General features: G+C 36.3%; 1 protein-coding gene across 1 annotated transcript in view; it reads right to left on the reverse strand.

The window, feature by feature from the left end:
* LOC137992675 (integrator complex subunit 3-like) overlaps nt 1–18,637 on the reverse strand; it is an 85,312-nt gene that overhangs the window by 20,038 nt on the left and 46,637 nt on the right. Inside the window, exons 10-17 of the mRNA XM_068838155.1 lie at nt 14,692–14,739; nt 7,676–7,819; nt 6,766–6,853; nt 6,590–6,669; nt 4,709–4,800; nt 4,507–4,595; nt 3,935–4,346; nt 3,499–3,556 (exon numbers count right to left, since the gene is read on the reverse strand). Of these exons, the coding sequence (XP_068694256.1) occupies nt 3,499–3,556; nt 3,935–4,346; nt 4,507–4,595; nt 4,709–4,800; nt 6,590–6,669; nt 6,766–6,853; nt 7,676–7,819; nt 14,692–14,739 (1,011 nt within the window). The remainder of the gene's footprint in view (nt 1–3,498; nt 3,557–3,934; nt 4,347–4,506; nt 4,596–4,708; nt 4,801–6,589; nt 6,670–6,765; nt 6,854–7,675; nt 7,820–14,691; nt 14,740–18,637) is intronic.

Here is an 18,637-nt window from a genome sequence, read left to right on the forward strand (position 1 = left end):
AAATATTTTGAATAAATAATAAAGCAATATTGAATTCGGGGTAATTGTGAAGAACTGTCGGCCGACAGTTGGGCAGCAGTTGGCTGACTGTCGGCCGACAGTTGACCGACAGTCGGCCGACAGGTTTTTTGGGGAGCTCTTCTTCACAATTACCGAATTCGGGTTTCGTAGGATATGAGGAATTCTGCAGATCTTGGAGGGTATAACAGCTTTTATGATCTGCAGAATGCTTCATACAGTATCCTAAGAAAGTCGAATTGAATAATTGCTAATTGTTTTAATGTAAAGAACCCCCAAAATGTATTGCATGGGATGGGGGAAATAGCGAATTGAAAGTTCTTTGCATGCCTACATGTAATGACTTCAGCTTGCAAGCAGCTTATACAGTTACACATTCCGTTTGTTATTCGAGAGCTTTTCCTGCAGAAAGTTTCACTAAAAATGCATCGGATATTCCAAATTCTTAACGTCTTAATTAAGAATGGCTGCCTGTAAGAATCAAGAATAGTCTGTCAACAACCATTTTGGTGGATAGCTCATATTTTGCCCATAGATACCCTTTAATAAACTATTTTCAAAAACCACATTTAAAACACAACAATTCTCATTTCTTTTAGAAATTTGCAAAAATTTGAAAACGCGGTTAAAGTGCAGTTTTCTGTTTGGTCAACAAAATGTCTAAAATTTGCTGCGAGAACCAAGCAACAGTGAAGTCTTAAAATGAATTCAATTGGTACCAAACTTGACACAAAATAAGAACAGCCATTCTTATCCATTTCTGCTTCGATGCTTTTTACGGAAATGTTAAAATTGTGATTTTCTAAGCTCTTTAAAGAACATCCTCAAAAGCCGTATAACGTGGCGGCGGGAAGTGGGTGATATTTGACGCGATAAAAATGTACCTGGTACCTCATTCTTAATTTTTTTTACTTCATATTCTTCAAATATTGCTATTATTCATTTTCTATGTAAATTTTATGCTTGAACTCGGAACGCTTCCCTCCGAAAATATCAGAAATGTTTGTAACCTGAGCGAGCTAAATGACACGAAATTTGAATGCAAACAGATGCTAATTAGGGGATGACCATTTAACTCTTGAGGGTGGGGTGATTTCTGGTCAGCAATTTTTTTTTCCTAGCAACCTTGGTGGGCAGGATATTTTTTCCCTCCTAAATGCTCTGCAGGATATATTTTTTCTCTCTTTATTTCTATGCAGGATTTTTTTTTCCTCAAAAAAGTGTCGTGTTTACATGTACAGAATGTATTTACATTTACATTGTGGTTATTGCAGTAATAGTTCTAATATGGAGCTGCAAAGCCTTAAAATGTTATTATCTTGTTATTTGTTGTCTTATATTATATAAGACATTGTAAAAACCTTATATTTCAATAGGAAGTAATTACATGTAAATGCTTCATTTGAAAAGATTAAAAATGAACAAATTATTTTTCTTTGTCTAATAAAACTTGATTCTTCAAATAGAAAAATTTACCTCCATTACTGCTTGTGATAAGCTAACGAGTTTGGATACACTGCGAGCCAGCAAGCCAGAAATCCCTGATCCCGATAACCGCAAGCTACCTAAGGAACTGTAGGCTAACTGCAGTGCTAATTAGGCTAGCCAATGTTAGGCGAACCGTAATGGCTTGCATGACTCCTATGACTTGGAGCCATGTGAACTGAGCAAGCAAGAAATCCCTTATCCCATTGTAAGGGCAAACTGCAAGCTACCTAAGCCCCCCCCAAGAGTTAAATGGTCGGCCCCTTATTTCATGTTTAATTGTTGAACTGACTAATTTTCGGCTTGTAGCTTGGAAAGCTTTAAAAAATGCAAAGTTATCCTTCAGAAGTATTCAAAGTGACTGAAAATCGTATTTGAGGGCAAAAATCCGCAAGTGAACTATATATTACTCAATTCAAACACATTTTAATTCATACTGGTTTATGCAAGTGACTTTTCTATCACGATTTCAAGACTGAAATTAATACGATATTAAATATGTTCAGTTTTCTGTCAAAGAAGATCGTGATTCACACAACAAGTTAATATTTTGGGTGCAAGAAATGTCACTCCACTGTAATGCGAAAGGTAAAGAGAATTATTTTTGTAATTGTTTACATTACAAAACGCACGCAGTGTCAGTTTCACTTAAATGCATGTACGACTTGGCGGACCGTTTCATTTCAAGAGCACGCTTTTAAAAGGTTATTTACCGCAGTAGTAGAGCAAAAATATGACAGAATTTCAAAGAACAATGAAACGGATAACATTAGATAACATTATGGACTCAAACTTTGCGTAGCTCACTGAAATGCAAGTACGTACTGCTTTGGGTAGTTTTTTTTCGGTAGTAACCTTTCATAATGTCAATTTAATTGTATCATTTATGTCTTCGGATACCCAATTGACACTCGCTTTCGCTTTTGAGCATACATGTATGTATACTGATTTGGTTAGAGATTCTGTCTCAATTCCTTTCGCATTACAGTGGAGTACATTTCTTGCACACAAAATATTAACTTGTCGTGTGAATCACGATCTTCTTTGACAGAAAACTGAACATATTAATTTCAGTCTTGAAATCGTGATAGAAAAGTCACTTGCACAAACCAGTATGAATTTAAATGTATTTGAATTGAGTAATATATAGTTCACTTGTGGATTTTTGCCCTCGAATACGATTTTCAGTCACTTTTAATACTTCTGAAGGATAACTTTGCATTTTTTTAAAGCTTTCCAATCTACAGCTGTACAAGCCGAAAATTAGTCAGTTTCAACAATTCGACATGAAATGATTAGCATCAGTTTGCCTTCAAATTTCGTGTCATTTAGCTCGCTCAGTTTACAAACATTTCTGATATTTTCGGAGGGAAGCGTTCAGAGTTCGAGCATAAGACCTTACACAGAAAATGAATAATAGCAATTTGAAGAATATGAAGTTCCAGGTACATTTTTATCGCGTCAAATATCACCCATTTTCCGCTGCCATGTTATGTGGCTTTTGAGGAAGTTCTTTAAAGAGCTTAGAAAATCACAATTTTAACATTTCAGTAAAAAGCATCGAAGCAGAAATGGATAAGAATGGCTGTTCTTATTTTGAGTCAAGTTTGGTGCCAATTGAATTCATTTTAAGACTTCACCGTTGCTTGGTTCTCGCTGTAAATTTTGGACAATTTGTCAAACAGCAAACCGCACTTTAACCGCGTTTTCAAATTTTCGCAAATTTCCAACAAAATAAGAATCGCTGGAACTTTTAAATGTGGTTTTTAAAAATAATTCACAAAAGGGTATCTTTGGGCAAAATATGAGCTATCCGCCAAACTGGTCGTTGACGGACGATTCTCGATCCTTACAGGCAGCCATTCTTAATGTTGTCTTTGAGGAACCTACAGTACTAACGCTCAACAAGGATAGAAAAAGGTCCATGATGAACTGCGATAAACTGGAAATTTTATTTTCTCCCGCAAGTCACATGGACATACAAACAAACCCTACCAGGGATGTAATATACTTCAGGATATTCTCCATCATGCTGCATCTCAGTTCAACATTACTAAACAGCCAAAGAAAGAATACACCATAAGTTACCACACAAAAACTGACATCTGTATTCTAAAATAACAACACTAATAACAAGGGACCCTTAAAATAACTAGTAAGATTATGCTGATGGTGTCTTTGGGTAGGAACTTTGAGGCGCTGGTCTTTTCTTCCACAGTTTGTCTGTTTTGTGTAAAGAGAAATCAACCAAGAAACCACACAGATGGAGACTGTTCCCTTTCTGTGGTCTGACCTTGGACACACTTAAGGGCTATGTTGCATGACCCTAGCATTCTTGATGGAAGCTTTGTTGGTAAGGGGATAACAGCATGAATGAAGAATAAATGAATGAGAAGGAAACGCAGTGCATAGTACATGCAGCTTAAAATACCTTTCTTGAGAAAATTTAATGATTAATTCCTTCACTTCATCCCCTACATTTTCCAGCTCTTCTAGTTCTGTAACATCCTCATTACTGTCTTGTTCTTCTTGGTCATCTATGCCTTCCTTCTCAATCGGTTTAAATTGATAATCTCTCTCTTTCCCCCTGATGTCTTGCTTCATAGGAACTGTGTCACTTTCATCATCTTCATCTGGGTCGGAAAAGACAGCTTCTTCATCAGGAGGCTCAAGTTCCTCATCTACTCCACTATCCACCAATTCAGAGTCTTTTGTACCACTAGTCGTATCTGCTTCCACCATCCTGGACCCAAGGGAGCCAATGATGTCATTTGAGGAAGTTGATGACGATGAGCTTTCCACTTTGCTAAATGCTGACGTGGAGGATTCTTCCAGTTTTGAACCTGCAGAACAAACCAACACTAACCAAAACAATACTCTTCACCAAACACCATTGAATACTATCAATTTTTCCCCCCATGACAAACTCCATGGTTCAAGCAGATACGAAATTCTTAAACTAAGTCAACAAGAAAGTACTGTGAGAATATCACAAGAAAGTACCAGAATCACAGAACTCAGCCAAGGCACTTCTGACCAAAACTCGCAATTCTCGATCCATCTTAGGGTTGTCCAAAAGCGGGGAAAGTGACCTGCATGGATCGATGAATAAGACTTACATGTAACAAGAGAAAAGTCAAAGGAATTTTGCAACAAACAGAATATTTTAATGGAAAAACCATGAAACAAATGAATGTAAACTTACATTACCACCTTTTTACTGAGAATGTGTCTAAATGCTTTGATAACTCCCTGTCTTGCCTGAACATCTGTCAAAGTGCTGTAGTATGGTATTATCTGGTAAGCATAAAAAAATGTCAACAAAAATGTATGTCTGCGGGAGCTCATGACTAGGAACCTCTCCTTGCACTGTATCCTTGAGTCAACCTTTGCCCATATGAACTAATCCTTCAGCAGGAAACTCACATTTACATCAATTTCCATACATTGCATTTGCTATTTTTGTCTTCGTTTGACAATAACCTTATTCTGATTGGCCATTTCTTGACAGTGCATTAAGAGATATGTGCAAAGGTTGACTCATAAGACTTGTATGAGAGAAGCAAGCTCCTACCCATCGGCTCCTGATATTTGCTAACGCTAACAATACATTAATGCCACTTATATTTTTTAAGAAAATGGCTTTTTACCACTTCTTATTAACAAGGTTACCAGTCTGTACCCGTTCTTATTAACAAAATTTATTTTTGTTGGCTAATTAATATTATAATAAATTAAAACTCAAAGTTTTTATCACTGTGCTGTAACATACTTGTGTGCACCTGACAATGAATGAACTTTTAATGCTTGTTAAATCTGTGAATCAAGCTGAGATTTTGCTATGAAAGTCTCTGAGCACGAAAGGTTGGGCAGATCTCAGAATTTTAAATCTATACAGAGGTAACAGTTTTTTAAATGCCTCTGAAGTGAAACCTACAGTTTCTCTAAAGTACAGTTTTAATGTAAGGGTGCGCTCAATTGACCGTATTCCGGAATAGGAATACATGGAATATAGGTTAAAAATCCTTCGTTTTTACGGAGATTCGCATTAAGACTGTCAAACATCTCTAAAATGCTATTTCAAACATATTTTTATTATCTTTGCTGCTTCCAAATGCGCCAAACATACCGCTTTAATCATCACTCCGCACATTCTTATTCTGGAATAGGGTCAATCTAACGAACGTGCCCTAAGTTCCTTTGAAAAAAATTGATCTCCAAAACTTGATCCTCAATTCTCACATAAATGTGTTTTTACAAAATGTTAAATGAGAATAACAGATATGCTATGATAACACGTCAAAAATTACTTAGAAAGAAATTTTAACAACACTACTCCCCATCTGGTTGGTTGAATTGGTCAAGCATCAGACTACATGTACATTGATGGAGGTCACAAATTGAAACCCCAGCTGCTTCAACCACTGAGGTTTGTAATACAAACAAGGGAAAATACGCTGCCTTTGTAATTACATAATGCTACAGGTTACATAATAGATTTTATTATACAACACATTGTGACAAATTATGTCCAAATACGGTCATAGCACACTCAATATTCGTCGTGCGTACTCAACAGACATCCTGTCATATACCTAATTTTGCGTGTCGCAGAGAAAAATGGTAGTTTTTCCAACTTTTTTTCCCAATAAACATAGAAAATTATGCTTTGTCATCAATGTGTTGAATAATAAAACAATAAACCTGCTCAATCTTACGGAATATCGCCTGATTTTAGACAACTCGGCTGCCATGTATCATGCGATATTCTGTGCGATTTCGCAGGGTAATTGTTAAATAAGTGCCAAAGACTATAGGTCCCTTCATACAACTAGCATTAGTAAAAATTGCCTAGCATGTTACAAAACCAATATTCACTGTTTGAAGAGAGCTATGGATGCATGTAGTTCAGAGTGTTGGGGCCAGTGCTTGCAAATTGCTTTACAAGCAGTACGGCAATTGACAAACAGCAAAGTAAATCAGTCCTGGAGAGCCCTGAGGGAAGCAGCTTATGCCTAGAATATTGGGTCTGTAACGAAACGATGACACAAGTAACTATGATAATAAAAGAAAGAAAATCACACACCCGACAAAGAAAGTCCAGCAAAGTACAAGTGATTGTCGGATGACTTCGTATTGAATGGTGCATTAGCAGTATAGCAGGTTCTAAAGGAAAAAAAAAGCATATTGTACACTTACATTCTATTACTCAACAGCTATGTTTAACTTCTAATCAAATTAGGGGAGAAAGTGGTTTATTACCAATATTCATAATGTTGTCTAAGTTGGGCTGATAAAAAAGCCAGTCGTAGAATAGGGCAAGTTTAGCATTCACGGTAGAAACCACAGTCTACAAAAAAAAGTAAAAGAAACAAGCAGATTATAATCCACTGGTATTTATTTTAATGCAGTTTGGAAAGAATAAGTGCAGACAAATTGTCACCTAAACCTACAATCCTTGTCAAAACTGTTGAGACAATTCCCGTTTTTTCCCCTCACCACATTACAATGTTGATTTTTCAGTCTTCAAAATAAAGATCTGTTCATCAATCGATCGCATGTTTCAACACTGTCTGGGGGCAAGGGGGCCCAAAAAAGGCAGCAAAAGGAGAACACATGCTGCTCATATAACGATGGAAGCACGTACAGTAACTTCTCTACTTTTTGCCCGAAATTTGACAAGTGTCCCAAAGTCTTTTGACCTGGATTGTAGTTTAATGACATTGCTCCCACGAGTCTCCTAAAGCTTGAGTGGTAGAGTAACTAATAATTGGAAGAATGTAAAAGAAGCAGTTGGATTTTCTCCAAGTATCCCAGAGTTACTATATATTAAAAAGCTCTTCATTTTGTGTAGCTGGATAAACATTTGTCATCTGCTTCATAATAATTTAGTGAGAATGTGACAACTTGTTAACCATATTTGTGAAAAAGAGAGGATATTATGTTGTCATAATCATCACTTGACAGATATTGACATGTTGAGCTCCCCCAGCATTAAATTGTTTCATCAACGATTTTCTTTGATGACCATTTTCAAACAGAAAAACAGATGTTTTACTTTTTTGATTCAAGTGTTTGCAAATTGTGAGCCGTCCATAGGTGAGTTTGATTGGCTCTCTAGAATTTTCTTCAAAGCCATGACTAGGGTTAGGGTTAGAGCAGTCACTCTTACCTGGCAAGATGTTAAGAGCCAGCCAATGATAGCCCATCTAGGTATTATATCAGAACACAACACCTCATTACAGGGATGAACAACTCCCACAATGTAGCGAATCAGATCAGCACGAAGACTTTGACTTTCAGGGGTTGAAAGATACTGAAAAAGAAGTAAGAAATCACTGATGAAACTAATGGTAAGAACAGTTGTTAATTATTGGTTTTGCTTTGACCAAATTGCATCACTCTTTGGAAAACTCTAGTTATGGATTGCAAATTTTCCATGTCACCTCAGTCAGAATGATTGGAGGATGAAATTCATGCAAGAAGGCTGGAAATAATAACAACTATAATGATACGTTTTGATGAGTTAAGGCAGGCTTAAAGTGTAGCTCTGCAATTATTGTGGAGCATGGTTAGCACAGTATTGAGAAGATCGGCAAAGAATACTTCAGACGTGTAAAAAAGGTTGCTGGATCCAAATTGAATGCTGGGAATCAACACATGGGCTGTATCTTTGATCAGATATTCAGGAGGAATCATCAACTGGCCAAAGTAGGAATTGAAAGACCTCGACATTACGAGAAGGGACATTATGAGAAATATCTTAAAAATGAATAAAGCACTACACCCAAGAGATTGTGTAGCCCATTTGTATGAGCCAAGATCTGAGGGACCAGGCCTTGCTCTCAATGAGAAGTTACAATATAGGCAGGGATGAAAAACTAACTCAAGCACCAAGGAAGGGAGGCAAGTTACTGCAAAATCTAGAGTTGGCCAAGGGCTTTAAAGACCGAAGAAGAGCTGAACATAAGACTGAGTGGCAAGAGAAGGTGTTGTATGGCCAATTCCTTAGACAAAAGGAGAATGAGAGCAATGAGAAGACATGGGCATGGCTGGAAAGGGGTTAACTTGTGAGGGAAACAGAATCCTTGATCATTGCAGCTCAAGACCAGGCAATCAGAGCGAACCAAATAAAAGCAAAAATCGACAAGACCCAAGATAATGTGTAGAATGTGTCACCAGGCAAATGAAACCTTATCCACACTGTGAGTGGATGCACCAAACTAGCCCAGGCTGAGTACAAGAGGATGCATGACAAAGTGGGAAGAGCAGGAAAAGGTGGCTTTTAGCGAGGTGACACGTGGTTTGAACATGTACCTCCTGAGAGTGTCTTGGAAAATGACAACTGCAAGTCAATGTGGGACTGTAATATCCAGACCGACTATCACATCAAAGCAAGGAGACAAGATTTGGTGATTGCCAATACAAGAGAAAAGACGTGCCAAATCACTGATGTCACTATTCCAGTGGATACTGCTGTGAGAGAAAAGGAAGAAGAAAAGATGGAAGAATATCAAGACCTGGCAAGAGAGGTGGAGAAAATGTGGAAGGTTAAAGTAAAGGTATTTCCAGTGGTTATGGGGGCATTAGGGACTGTCCCAAGGAGATTGGAGAGCTTCCTCAGTTGCATGGGTGTAAGTACACCTGTGGAGCTAGCACAAAAGACCATGCTTCTGGATACTGCAAGAACGCTAAGAAAGGTGCTGGAAAGATGAGGGTTGTTATAAGGTAGAAGGGAAAAAGAAATTTGTGATACTAACTCATCATCATCATCATCATAATAATAATAATAATAATAGATAGATTGAAGGAGTGAAGAAATAAAGGAGCTGGATAGAAAAACCAGGAAGACAATGTCACTACATGGGGCTCTACACCCCAAAAGTGATGTAGCCAGGTTGTATTTATACAACAGAAAGGAGGAAGAGGCCTAATTAGCTGCGAAATATGTGTGAAGGCTGAGAAAAATAATCTGGCATGGTATCTAAAGAATTCAAACGAGAGAGTGTTGGCAGGAGTAAGAGGGGTAGGAATTTTCAACAGTGATGAAGCAAAGGAAAAGAGAGACTTAAAACAAGAAAGAACCTTGAACAGATGGCAAGAGAAAAAAATGCATGGCCAATTCCTGCGTGATATGCCGGAGACAGATGACAAAGACAAGATGTGGGAATGGACAAGAAAAAGTGATTTAAAAATAGGAACTGAAGCACTTACTTTTGCAGCCCAAGAACAGGCACTGAGAAGAAATTATGTCAAGTTCAACATCAGGTTTCAGGTTTCAGGTTTCAGGTTTTATTATGTATTTTGCATAAAGTATCACAAAACTATGCAATGCTCGCAGTTAGCAATAGCTAGTCGAGGCGAGCATTGCTTACAATAAATATTCCAGATAAAATGGTTACAAATAACTACACATTCACATGAAAATAAACAAATAAATAAAATAAAATAAATTAGTTTTAGAATACAGTTAGTGCAATGGAGAATAGCTTAAAACTTGTACAGTATAACATAAATAAACATGAAAAAAGTAGCTTAAATTGAATAAATAAATTTTTAACTACCTGACATACTAAACTAAGGAGTCAAAATTTGCCAATATTATCGAAACATCAATGTAATCATCATATTTTAGCAGTCTTTGTAAGAGGATATCATCAACATTATTTTTGAAGTTAGATTTTGACATCTGGCGGACTTCACAAGATATGCTATTCCAAATTTTAACGCCAATTCTTGAAAGATCTTTTTTGAATATCTATTCTCGAACGTTTAAGAAAATAATCTCCTCTTTGCGATGATCTCGTCTCGTAAGGATGAATATCAGCTTGATGGGTGAATAGGTTAAATATATTAGGAGGTGTCAAGTTGTTTGATGCATCATGCATAATCACAGCCACAGATTTAAAATAGAGCATATCTAAAGGAAGAAGACTAGAAGAAATGAAGAAAGGTATTGCATGAGATTTGTAATCAGCAAAATACATTAGGCGAAGAGCTCGTTTTTGAAGGGTCAAAAGTTTAGTTCTATGAACTTTTGCAGTATTACACCACGCTACTATACCATACATTAAGTATGGTTGAATGAGTGACCTGTAGATATGGTGTAAAGTACTCAGCGGTACAAAATGCCTTATCCTAGAGATGATACCAATTGATTTACTTATTTTTGATGCAACATGAGCAATGTGGTAACTCCATGAAAGATTTTCATCGATGAGCACGCCTAAGTATTTGATGAACTTCTTACGCTCCAAAGAGATATAGCTATTAGTGTGATGGTCAAACACCTTTAAGTTTACTTGATAGTTCAAGATCTTTTGTCTTGGTCGAAATATAACAAAGTTAGATTTTTTTATATTCAATGATAACTTATTAGCAACTAACCAGTCATAGATCTTACTAAGTTCTGTATTAACTTTAATCTCTAGCTCCCTAAGGTTTTTATCAGCATACAAGAGGTTAGTATCGTCTGCAAATAAATAAAATTTAAGCTGATCAGAACTGTTAGATATATCATTTATGTAGACGAGGAAAAGCAACGGTCCTAGCACTGATCCCTGCGGGACTCCTGATAATATTACTTCCTTTTTTGATATGTTTTTGGCTCCAATTTGAGTTGTTTGTTGCCGACCAAGCAGGTAAGAGGCAAACCAATTATTTGTTACCCCGCGTACACCGTAGTGGTCCAATTTTTGCAATAATATTAAATGATCTACTGTGTCAAAAGCTTTGTTTAAATCAATAAATATGCCGCATGAATACATCTTATTGTCCATGTTATTTTCAATTTGATTAATTATATCTATAGGATAGCATGCTCAGCGGAACGCTTTTCACGGAAACCATATTGTGAATCATTGAATATATTATTTTTCTCGAGGAATGATTTAAGGCGATAATACATAATTTTTTCAAAGATACGGTTGAATACAGAGAGAAGTGATATAGGCCTATAATCAGAAGGATCAGATGGATCATCGTTTTTGTAAATCGGAATTACTTTAGCAAGCTTCAACTTAGTTGGATAAATTCCGTATTCGAGTGATTTATTCAGTAGTACAGACAAAGGTTGGCTAATAATGTGTTTAGCTGATCTTAAAATATGAGTGGGAAAGAAATACAGTCCATGTGCTTTATTTTGAGGAATTGTCACTATTTCCAGTTCAATTTCAGAAGAAGAGACGGGGTTGAAGAAGAAAGAACCAGGGGAATTTACCTGAGGGAGATATTCAGAAAATTGTTTAATTGGATATGGCATTTTAGATGCCAAGTTGTGTCCAACTGAGGAGAAAAACTTATTCATTATATCAGGAAACTCGGAGGTATTATAAGATACTTGCTTGGTTTGTGGACATTTTAAAGAGGTTATAACTTTGTGAGCTTTACTCTTACGACCTAAAAGACTATTGATGCCCTCCCATACTTTTTTAGTATTTTTCAAATTGTCTTCAAAATATTTGTGAAAATACATTTTTTTGCTTATTCGTGTGAGCATCAAAACTTTATTACGATAGGTCTTGTAGGCATCAGTGTCACCCGAAGTAAAAAGTTGATTTTTGATTTTAATTGATTTTCTAATTCCCTTAGTTATCCAAGGTTTTGATAATCGCTTAATCATGCGCTTTGAGACTGGCTTTAACGGTGCGTGCTTGTTGAGAAGATCATTTAATTTATTATAAAATTCAGAGAAAGATTTATTCACATCAGTGTTTTTTGAGACTGCTTGGATCAAGTCAAGTTGGGATTCCCCACTTTGCAGATTGTGTGGGGAGAAGGGTGAAACAATAAACCACATTATTAGTGAATGTAACAAACTGGCGCAGAAAGAGTACAACAGAAGGCATGACAACATTGCCAGATTGGTGCACTGGAAACTCTGTTGTAAGTATGGTATAGACAGAAGTGAGAAATGGTATGAGCACCAACCAGAATGGGTTGTGGAAAACGAAAGTCTTAAGATCTTGTGGGACATGTCCGTCCAGTGCGACCATAAAATCGCAGCCAGAAAACCAGACATTGTTGTTGTAGAAAAGGAAAATAATAAGGTAATCATTGTGGATATTGCGTCACCGTGGAACCACAGAGTGCATGAGAAGGCAGGTGAAAAGGTGGAGAAGTACCAGGAGCTAAAGAGAGAAATTAAGAATATATGGGGGATCAGACATGTACACTGTAGAAGTTGTACCAATAGTTGCTGGTGCACTTGGAGGAGTACGTAAAAGGTTAGATGGATGGCTTACAAAGCTAGGGATTGCTATCAAGAAAGGACTCTTGCAGAAAACAGCCTTGTTAGGAACAGCAAGGATCCTAAGAAAGGTTCTGGAAAACTTAACAAGAGGGAATGACCCAAAGGACCTTTGGCCATTGGCTATGGCTTGCTCCTTTGGTTTAAATGCGGTATAACATCTGCCAGAGTGTAAATGCCATGAGATAATAATAATAATAATAATAATAATAATAATAATACTAATAATAATAATAATAATAATAATAATAATAAAGAGGGTAGGCCATTGGCTATGGCTTGCTCCTTTGGTTTAAATGCGGTATAACATCTGCCAGAGCGTAAATGCCATGAGATAATAATAATGATAATAATAATAATAATAATAATAATAATAATAATAATAATAATAATAATAATAATAAAGTGGGTAGCACTTAACTTAACAGTTACAACTGATTACTCCATGGCCTTCAAATCAAACTTAAAAGTGGAGTACCCTTCTCGTAGCAGAGTACAGAACCAGTAAACGCAACCCAAACGTGACGCCAAGTCTGGGAGTCGAACCGGGGCAACATTGGTGGAAGAAGAGTGCTCTCACCACTGCACCATCCCTGCTCCCGCTATGTATGGTTACACAGGGCTATGTAATGCGACGTATTGTTATGTCGGGTGAGCAGAGATGCATAACCATACATAGCGCCACATAGCCCTACAAAAACAACAAATAGCGACACATAGCCCTACAAAACCATTCATAGGGCCCAATAACCATACATAGTACCACACAACCTTACATGGCCATAGACACCACGATATAACCCTACCAGTATATAGCCATACAGAGCACCCCACAACCCTACAAAGCACCCACAGTCTTACATAACCAACCATAGAGCTCCACAGTCCTACAGAAACAAACAAAGCTCCCCACAAACCTACGCAGCCACACAACCCTACAGAGCCATAAACCCTCCATTGCCATACATGGCACTATGCAACCATACACAGCCTTTCAGAGTACCACAAAACCTTACAAGTACATTGACATGCATAGCATCACATAATCCCACACACATGTAGCCATATACAGCATCACAGACCATGATATACATTTTTCACTGAGATTAATTTTAAATCCTTTGATTAAGGCTGTCATTTTGGAGAAAAAAAGAGTCTATTACAAAACTGGTGTGCATATAGTAAAAGGGATATTTTTGCGCCTTGTGTGGTTATACAACAAGTACCGTAACTGCCCTAATAAGCCTTCCGTACAGCCAACTTCATAATAAGCTCCCCTCCCTCCCCTCAAATTTTGTGCAATAAACACATTGCAATATATCGTTTTACAAGCTGATCTTACTATAAGCTTTACAGTGCCAACTTCAAAATTCATATGAGTAAGTTTTTTGCGCTTTCTTGTGAAGTTCTGATTTCAGGATATTGATAACTGCTGTATACTATATACAAAATTTATTGAAGCTGATTTTGATTTTAGATGACTGGTATTTTGACTCTCAAGTTTTTAATTATGACTTCCCTCTCTAATGAGATCCCCTCTACGAGCCCCAGAATTAAATTGAGCCCCCCAGTGGGGGAGGGGTCTTATTAGAGTGTTTACATTATGTAGGGATGTGTGGCATTGTGCGTGGTTCTGTAGGGCTACGTGATGCTATGTATGGTTTTTTAGGGATATGGGGTGTTATGCATGGTTTGTATGAGCTGTGTGGCACTATGTATGCTTATGTAGGGATACATGTCACTGTGTATGGTACTATGGGGCTACGGGGCACTACAGCTCTAGACCCCGGCTATGTGGCACTATGTATGGTTCTGCTTGGAATCATTATCTTGCTATAACATTGGCATTAAATGAAGTAATGAAGTTAAAAAGAAAGCACAATAGCAATAGACAGTGATATATATTCCCATTGTTCATGATCACGGATTACAAAACTAACCTGTTTTTGAAACCAGTCTTGGTACCTTTTCTGTTGGCCAAACTTTACCTGCAACAGAGAACACTAAGAAATGATCATAAATGAACACATTAAAGGGCCTTTTTCACGAATTACACAAAAAGTGACGTTACTGCAATTAGTCATTTTACATTTGCAATGAAAGAGAAGCATGGGAGGAGGCTGAGCAATGAAGCAACAGCCAGCAATTTGAGTATAATTTTTAACTTACATTTTATGTTTGGAAAAAATAGAAGAAAACAATGTAAGCATTAATATTTATTTAATATACAACTAATAGATAACTATGCAGGCATAAATACTTTACAACGGATCTACTAAAATTCAACTCAAACTGAGCTTTGACATCAGAAATCATGAATCCTTTCGTTTGTGCGTTCGCCAGATGAGCTTTGTGCTTTAAGACCAACTTGAATAATGCATGTGTTTCCAATATCTGTTGTCAGGAAAATGTTATATGGTGTCAGAAGTTAAATGGAACAGATGATATACATGTACTACTAGAGGTCTTGGCAAGAGTTATAGGACTTTGAAAGTATTACTGTGCATTGCCTTTGTGGAGATTTAGGCATCTTGGTTGATTATGACAACTACAAGTGAAAGACGTGGAGCTTCTTCCACTCAAAACTGTAAATAGCCACTTCTGGAATAACTGGACTAACGTTCTGGAAATCTTGTGGTAAGAGGCAATGGTTCAGTTGAGCATTATTCAAATTCTAAAGTTGCTCCACAACTTAAGGGACTTACAAAGCCTGAACCTGGATATCTGCATTGTCCTCGATGCTTTGGAAGTTAAGCAATGCAGTTTTACTCCAAGGACCTAAGAAAAGCCCACAGACTAGCAAAGATAGAGAAACACTGCACTGGAGAGTGGTAGATGTTCAAATGAAGAGAACAAGAGGCAAACGAATCAGTTCATGCCATAATGTCACAACACTAGGAAAACCAACAAGGACATGTAATTTTGGAACCCTGAAAGGTCCTTTCATTTGTGAAAGAATTGTTTGTGGAGTTAAATTATGATCATTCAGCCCACAAGAAACTTCTGCAGACAAGCAAGCTCTCCTTTGGTGTAGACACCTGCTGATCTCCAGAAACCACCATCAATCAGTGCAGGCCAGGACTCAGAAAGATGTCTGGGTAGTATAATAAATGGGGGCAGGGGCTCAGTTTTAATAAATTGGACTCTTTTTTGGCCGACCTTATGACTTTTTTGGTTTTTTTGAAAATAAATTTGTCCATATTTTTGTCAGTCTTTTTTTATGGTCCACCCCATTACCTTTTTCATCTTTAAAACAGTTTTGCATGCATTTATGGCCAGGCTCATTGCTTTTTTATTTGTAATTGTTTTTTGGTAAATGTTTTTTGTTATACGTTGCTTGCTTATTACTTTTTGATTATCATGGCGTTTTTTTATTAGTGTTAGCCTTCAGCGTAACCCAAAGTACAAGATGTTTTGACACTGAAAAACCGATACAAATTTTTATCTGCAAAGCAGATAAACAATAGGTGGTATTACTTTTGTAGCAGGGGATGAAAAAAATCGGTTTTTCACAAGTGAAAAATGCACACCCATGCTGGCGGGCTAGTGAATAAGTGATAATGAAACCAATTTTTATCTGCAAACCAGATAAACAATTGATTTTGACTATTACTTTTTACTGGTATGAGGGCAAAGAAAAGGAGCTAGCAAATTAACAAAAAAAGTATATGAGCCAATGAAAGTGAGGCCTGTTCGCCAAAAGAGAGAAAAATCATCGTCTTACATTACGACAAAAATTTCAGAAAAAAGAGTACTATAACCAGCCATTTGCGCTGGTTTTTTATAATAAATAGCAGAAAAAAGAGTATTTGCAAGGAAGTAAAATTAATTTATGGGACACCACAGACACGTGGATAAATAATTATGATTGTAATGGTTGAAATGGTAAAATGTGTTAAACAAGAAAAAAGAGTTTCATCATAAAATTGCACTCCAAAAGAGAAAAAAAATTCAGAAAAGAGTATTAACCAGCCATTTTGCACTCGTTTTTCGTTATTTAATATTTATATATTTTTATTAATTTTATAATGTTTGTAAGTATAACTTTTAATTCCATTACTATGTATTTATCTTTTATAATCAAAACTGCTTAGTGATATTTCATTTATTTCATATAACTACTTAATTGATGATATTGAGATCTAATTGTTTTTATTTTCTGGCGAATTTCATTTTTAGTGAAAAGTGTTTGCTCATAGTCTTGTGTTTAATGTCTTTTTAGTAATATTTTTTTATTCCTTTTGCTGTTCGTTGTTGTTTATCATTAAATTTTTCATTTACATAACTGAACATTTTCGATCTCAAACCAAAAAACTCTGTTATAGGAACACTCCAAAGACTAATCTTAAAAAAAACCCGAGTATTTTCTTCTTTTCAATGAAAAAATATTGAGATTCCTTAGGATAATCACTATTATTATACATCAGACTCACTATGAAAAATCTGATTGGTAGAGAGCATTCAATCAATTCACAATAGCTTGTGAACTTGACATGATAAATGCAATATCTGCTGGAGATATTACATTTATCATGTCAAGTTCAACGTCTGCCTGGTTACTAAGCCCCTTGGAGTGTTCTCCTCAAAAACAAAATGGCTGAATGCTTCGCTTCTGTTTCTGAGGATGAATTATGTGAAAAATGTATAATAAAACAATTATTGAATTTGGTTTTCACATGATATCATGAATTATCAAAACCTTCGGCTTCGGCAGATAACACAGACACGAGGGTTTGATAATTTATGATATCATGCTCAACCTCATCCAATTTATAATTGTTTATTATCAAATTTATCTTTGTCATTCCAGACGTCTTGATACACATCATTAGTTTTAATTTCTAATGTTAAACTGTCTGTATCTGAAAACAATAGCATAGCCTTGCTTCCATATTTTTGTTTAATAACAAATATATTTAGCCAAGCCTAAAAGAAGAGCTCCACAGTTATTTCTTTAGGAGAATTTGAAGAGATAAACTAATGTCAATGCAACCACTCGAGGTAGGACTCCAGTAAGAGTCTTTTTTGCTGCACAACCCTAGCCACCATTCAATCAAGTGCAAACATCCATTTTAGAAATATCTTTTGGACTACATAATTATGAGCATAAATGCTTCACAAACTTTTGCCTTATCAAAGTTTTATTACATTAAAAAGTAGATAAATCAGTAGACATAGGTTAACAGTCTACTTTTAAATCTCAAAAGCAGAACCGGTAAGTGCTTTGGTTGAGTCACAAACTCAATTTTCTGTCATACATCGGTGACATTATAAACAAAACAAAACGGTAAAACCCCAAAGGGATGCGTACTGTTCACTGAACACAGGACCATAAAAGGAGAAATGTACTTTGATCGCCTAATTTGAACATTTTTATGGTGTCATTTTTGTGATTTATAAGAGTAAAGATGACAGAAACATTGATTTTTGTTTTGGAATAACACTGAAAAGTAAATCGACTTATTATTCTAAACTACAAACCCTGACTACAAGTTGCCAATGGACCAAGAATTACTTTAAGATTTGAGATTACTGATAATGAGAGCATCTCATTGGCAATAACAGACAAACAACATACAAATGACTTCAGAAGAAGTTGTCAGCTGTAAACATATGAACAAAAGATGAACAGTTTTTACTAGAATTACCTTAAATGCAAGAACGAAAATTATTGTAGTGATGGAAACTATTTCCAATGCTCATCTGTTAAAATTGCCAATAGTTTGGCAAGGAGTTGCTGCTCTTTGTGACAAATTTCAAAATGTCAATCTTTAGACTTTAGACTTTAGACTTCGCTAGCCTTTTCTTCAGTAAGTTTAAAAAATAAGCGACAGCTGGAAAAACAAAGAATCTCAGCATCCAACTAAATTGGGTAGTAAACAATTG

This window comes from Montipora foliosa, chromosome 2 (genome assembly GCF_036669935.1).
Source record: "Montipora foliosa isolate CH-2021 chromosome 2, ASM3666993v2, whole genome shotgun sequence".
Classification (NCBI taxonomy): domain Eukaryota; kingdom Metazoa; phylum Cnidaria; class Anthozoa; order Scleractinia; family Acroporidae; genus Montipora; species Montipora foliosa.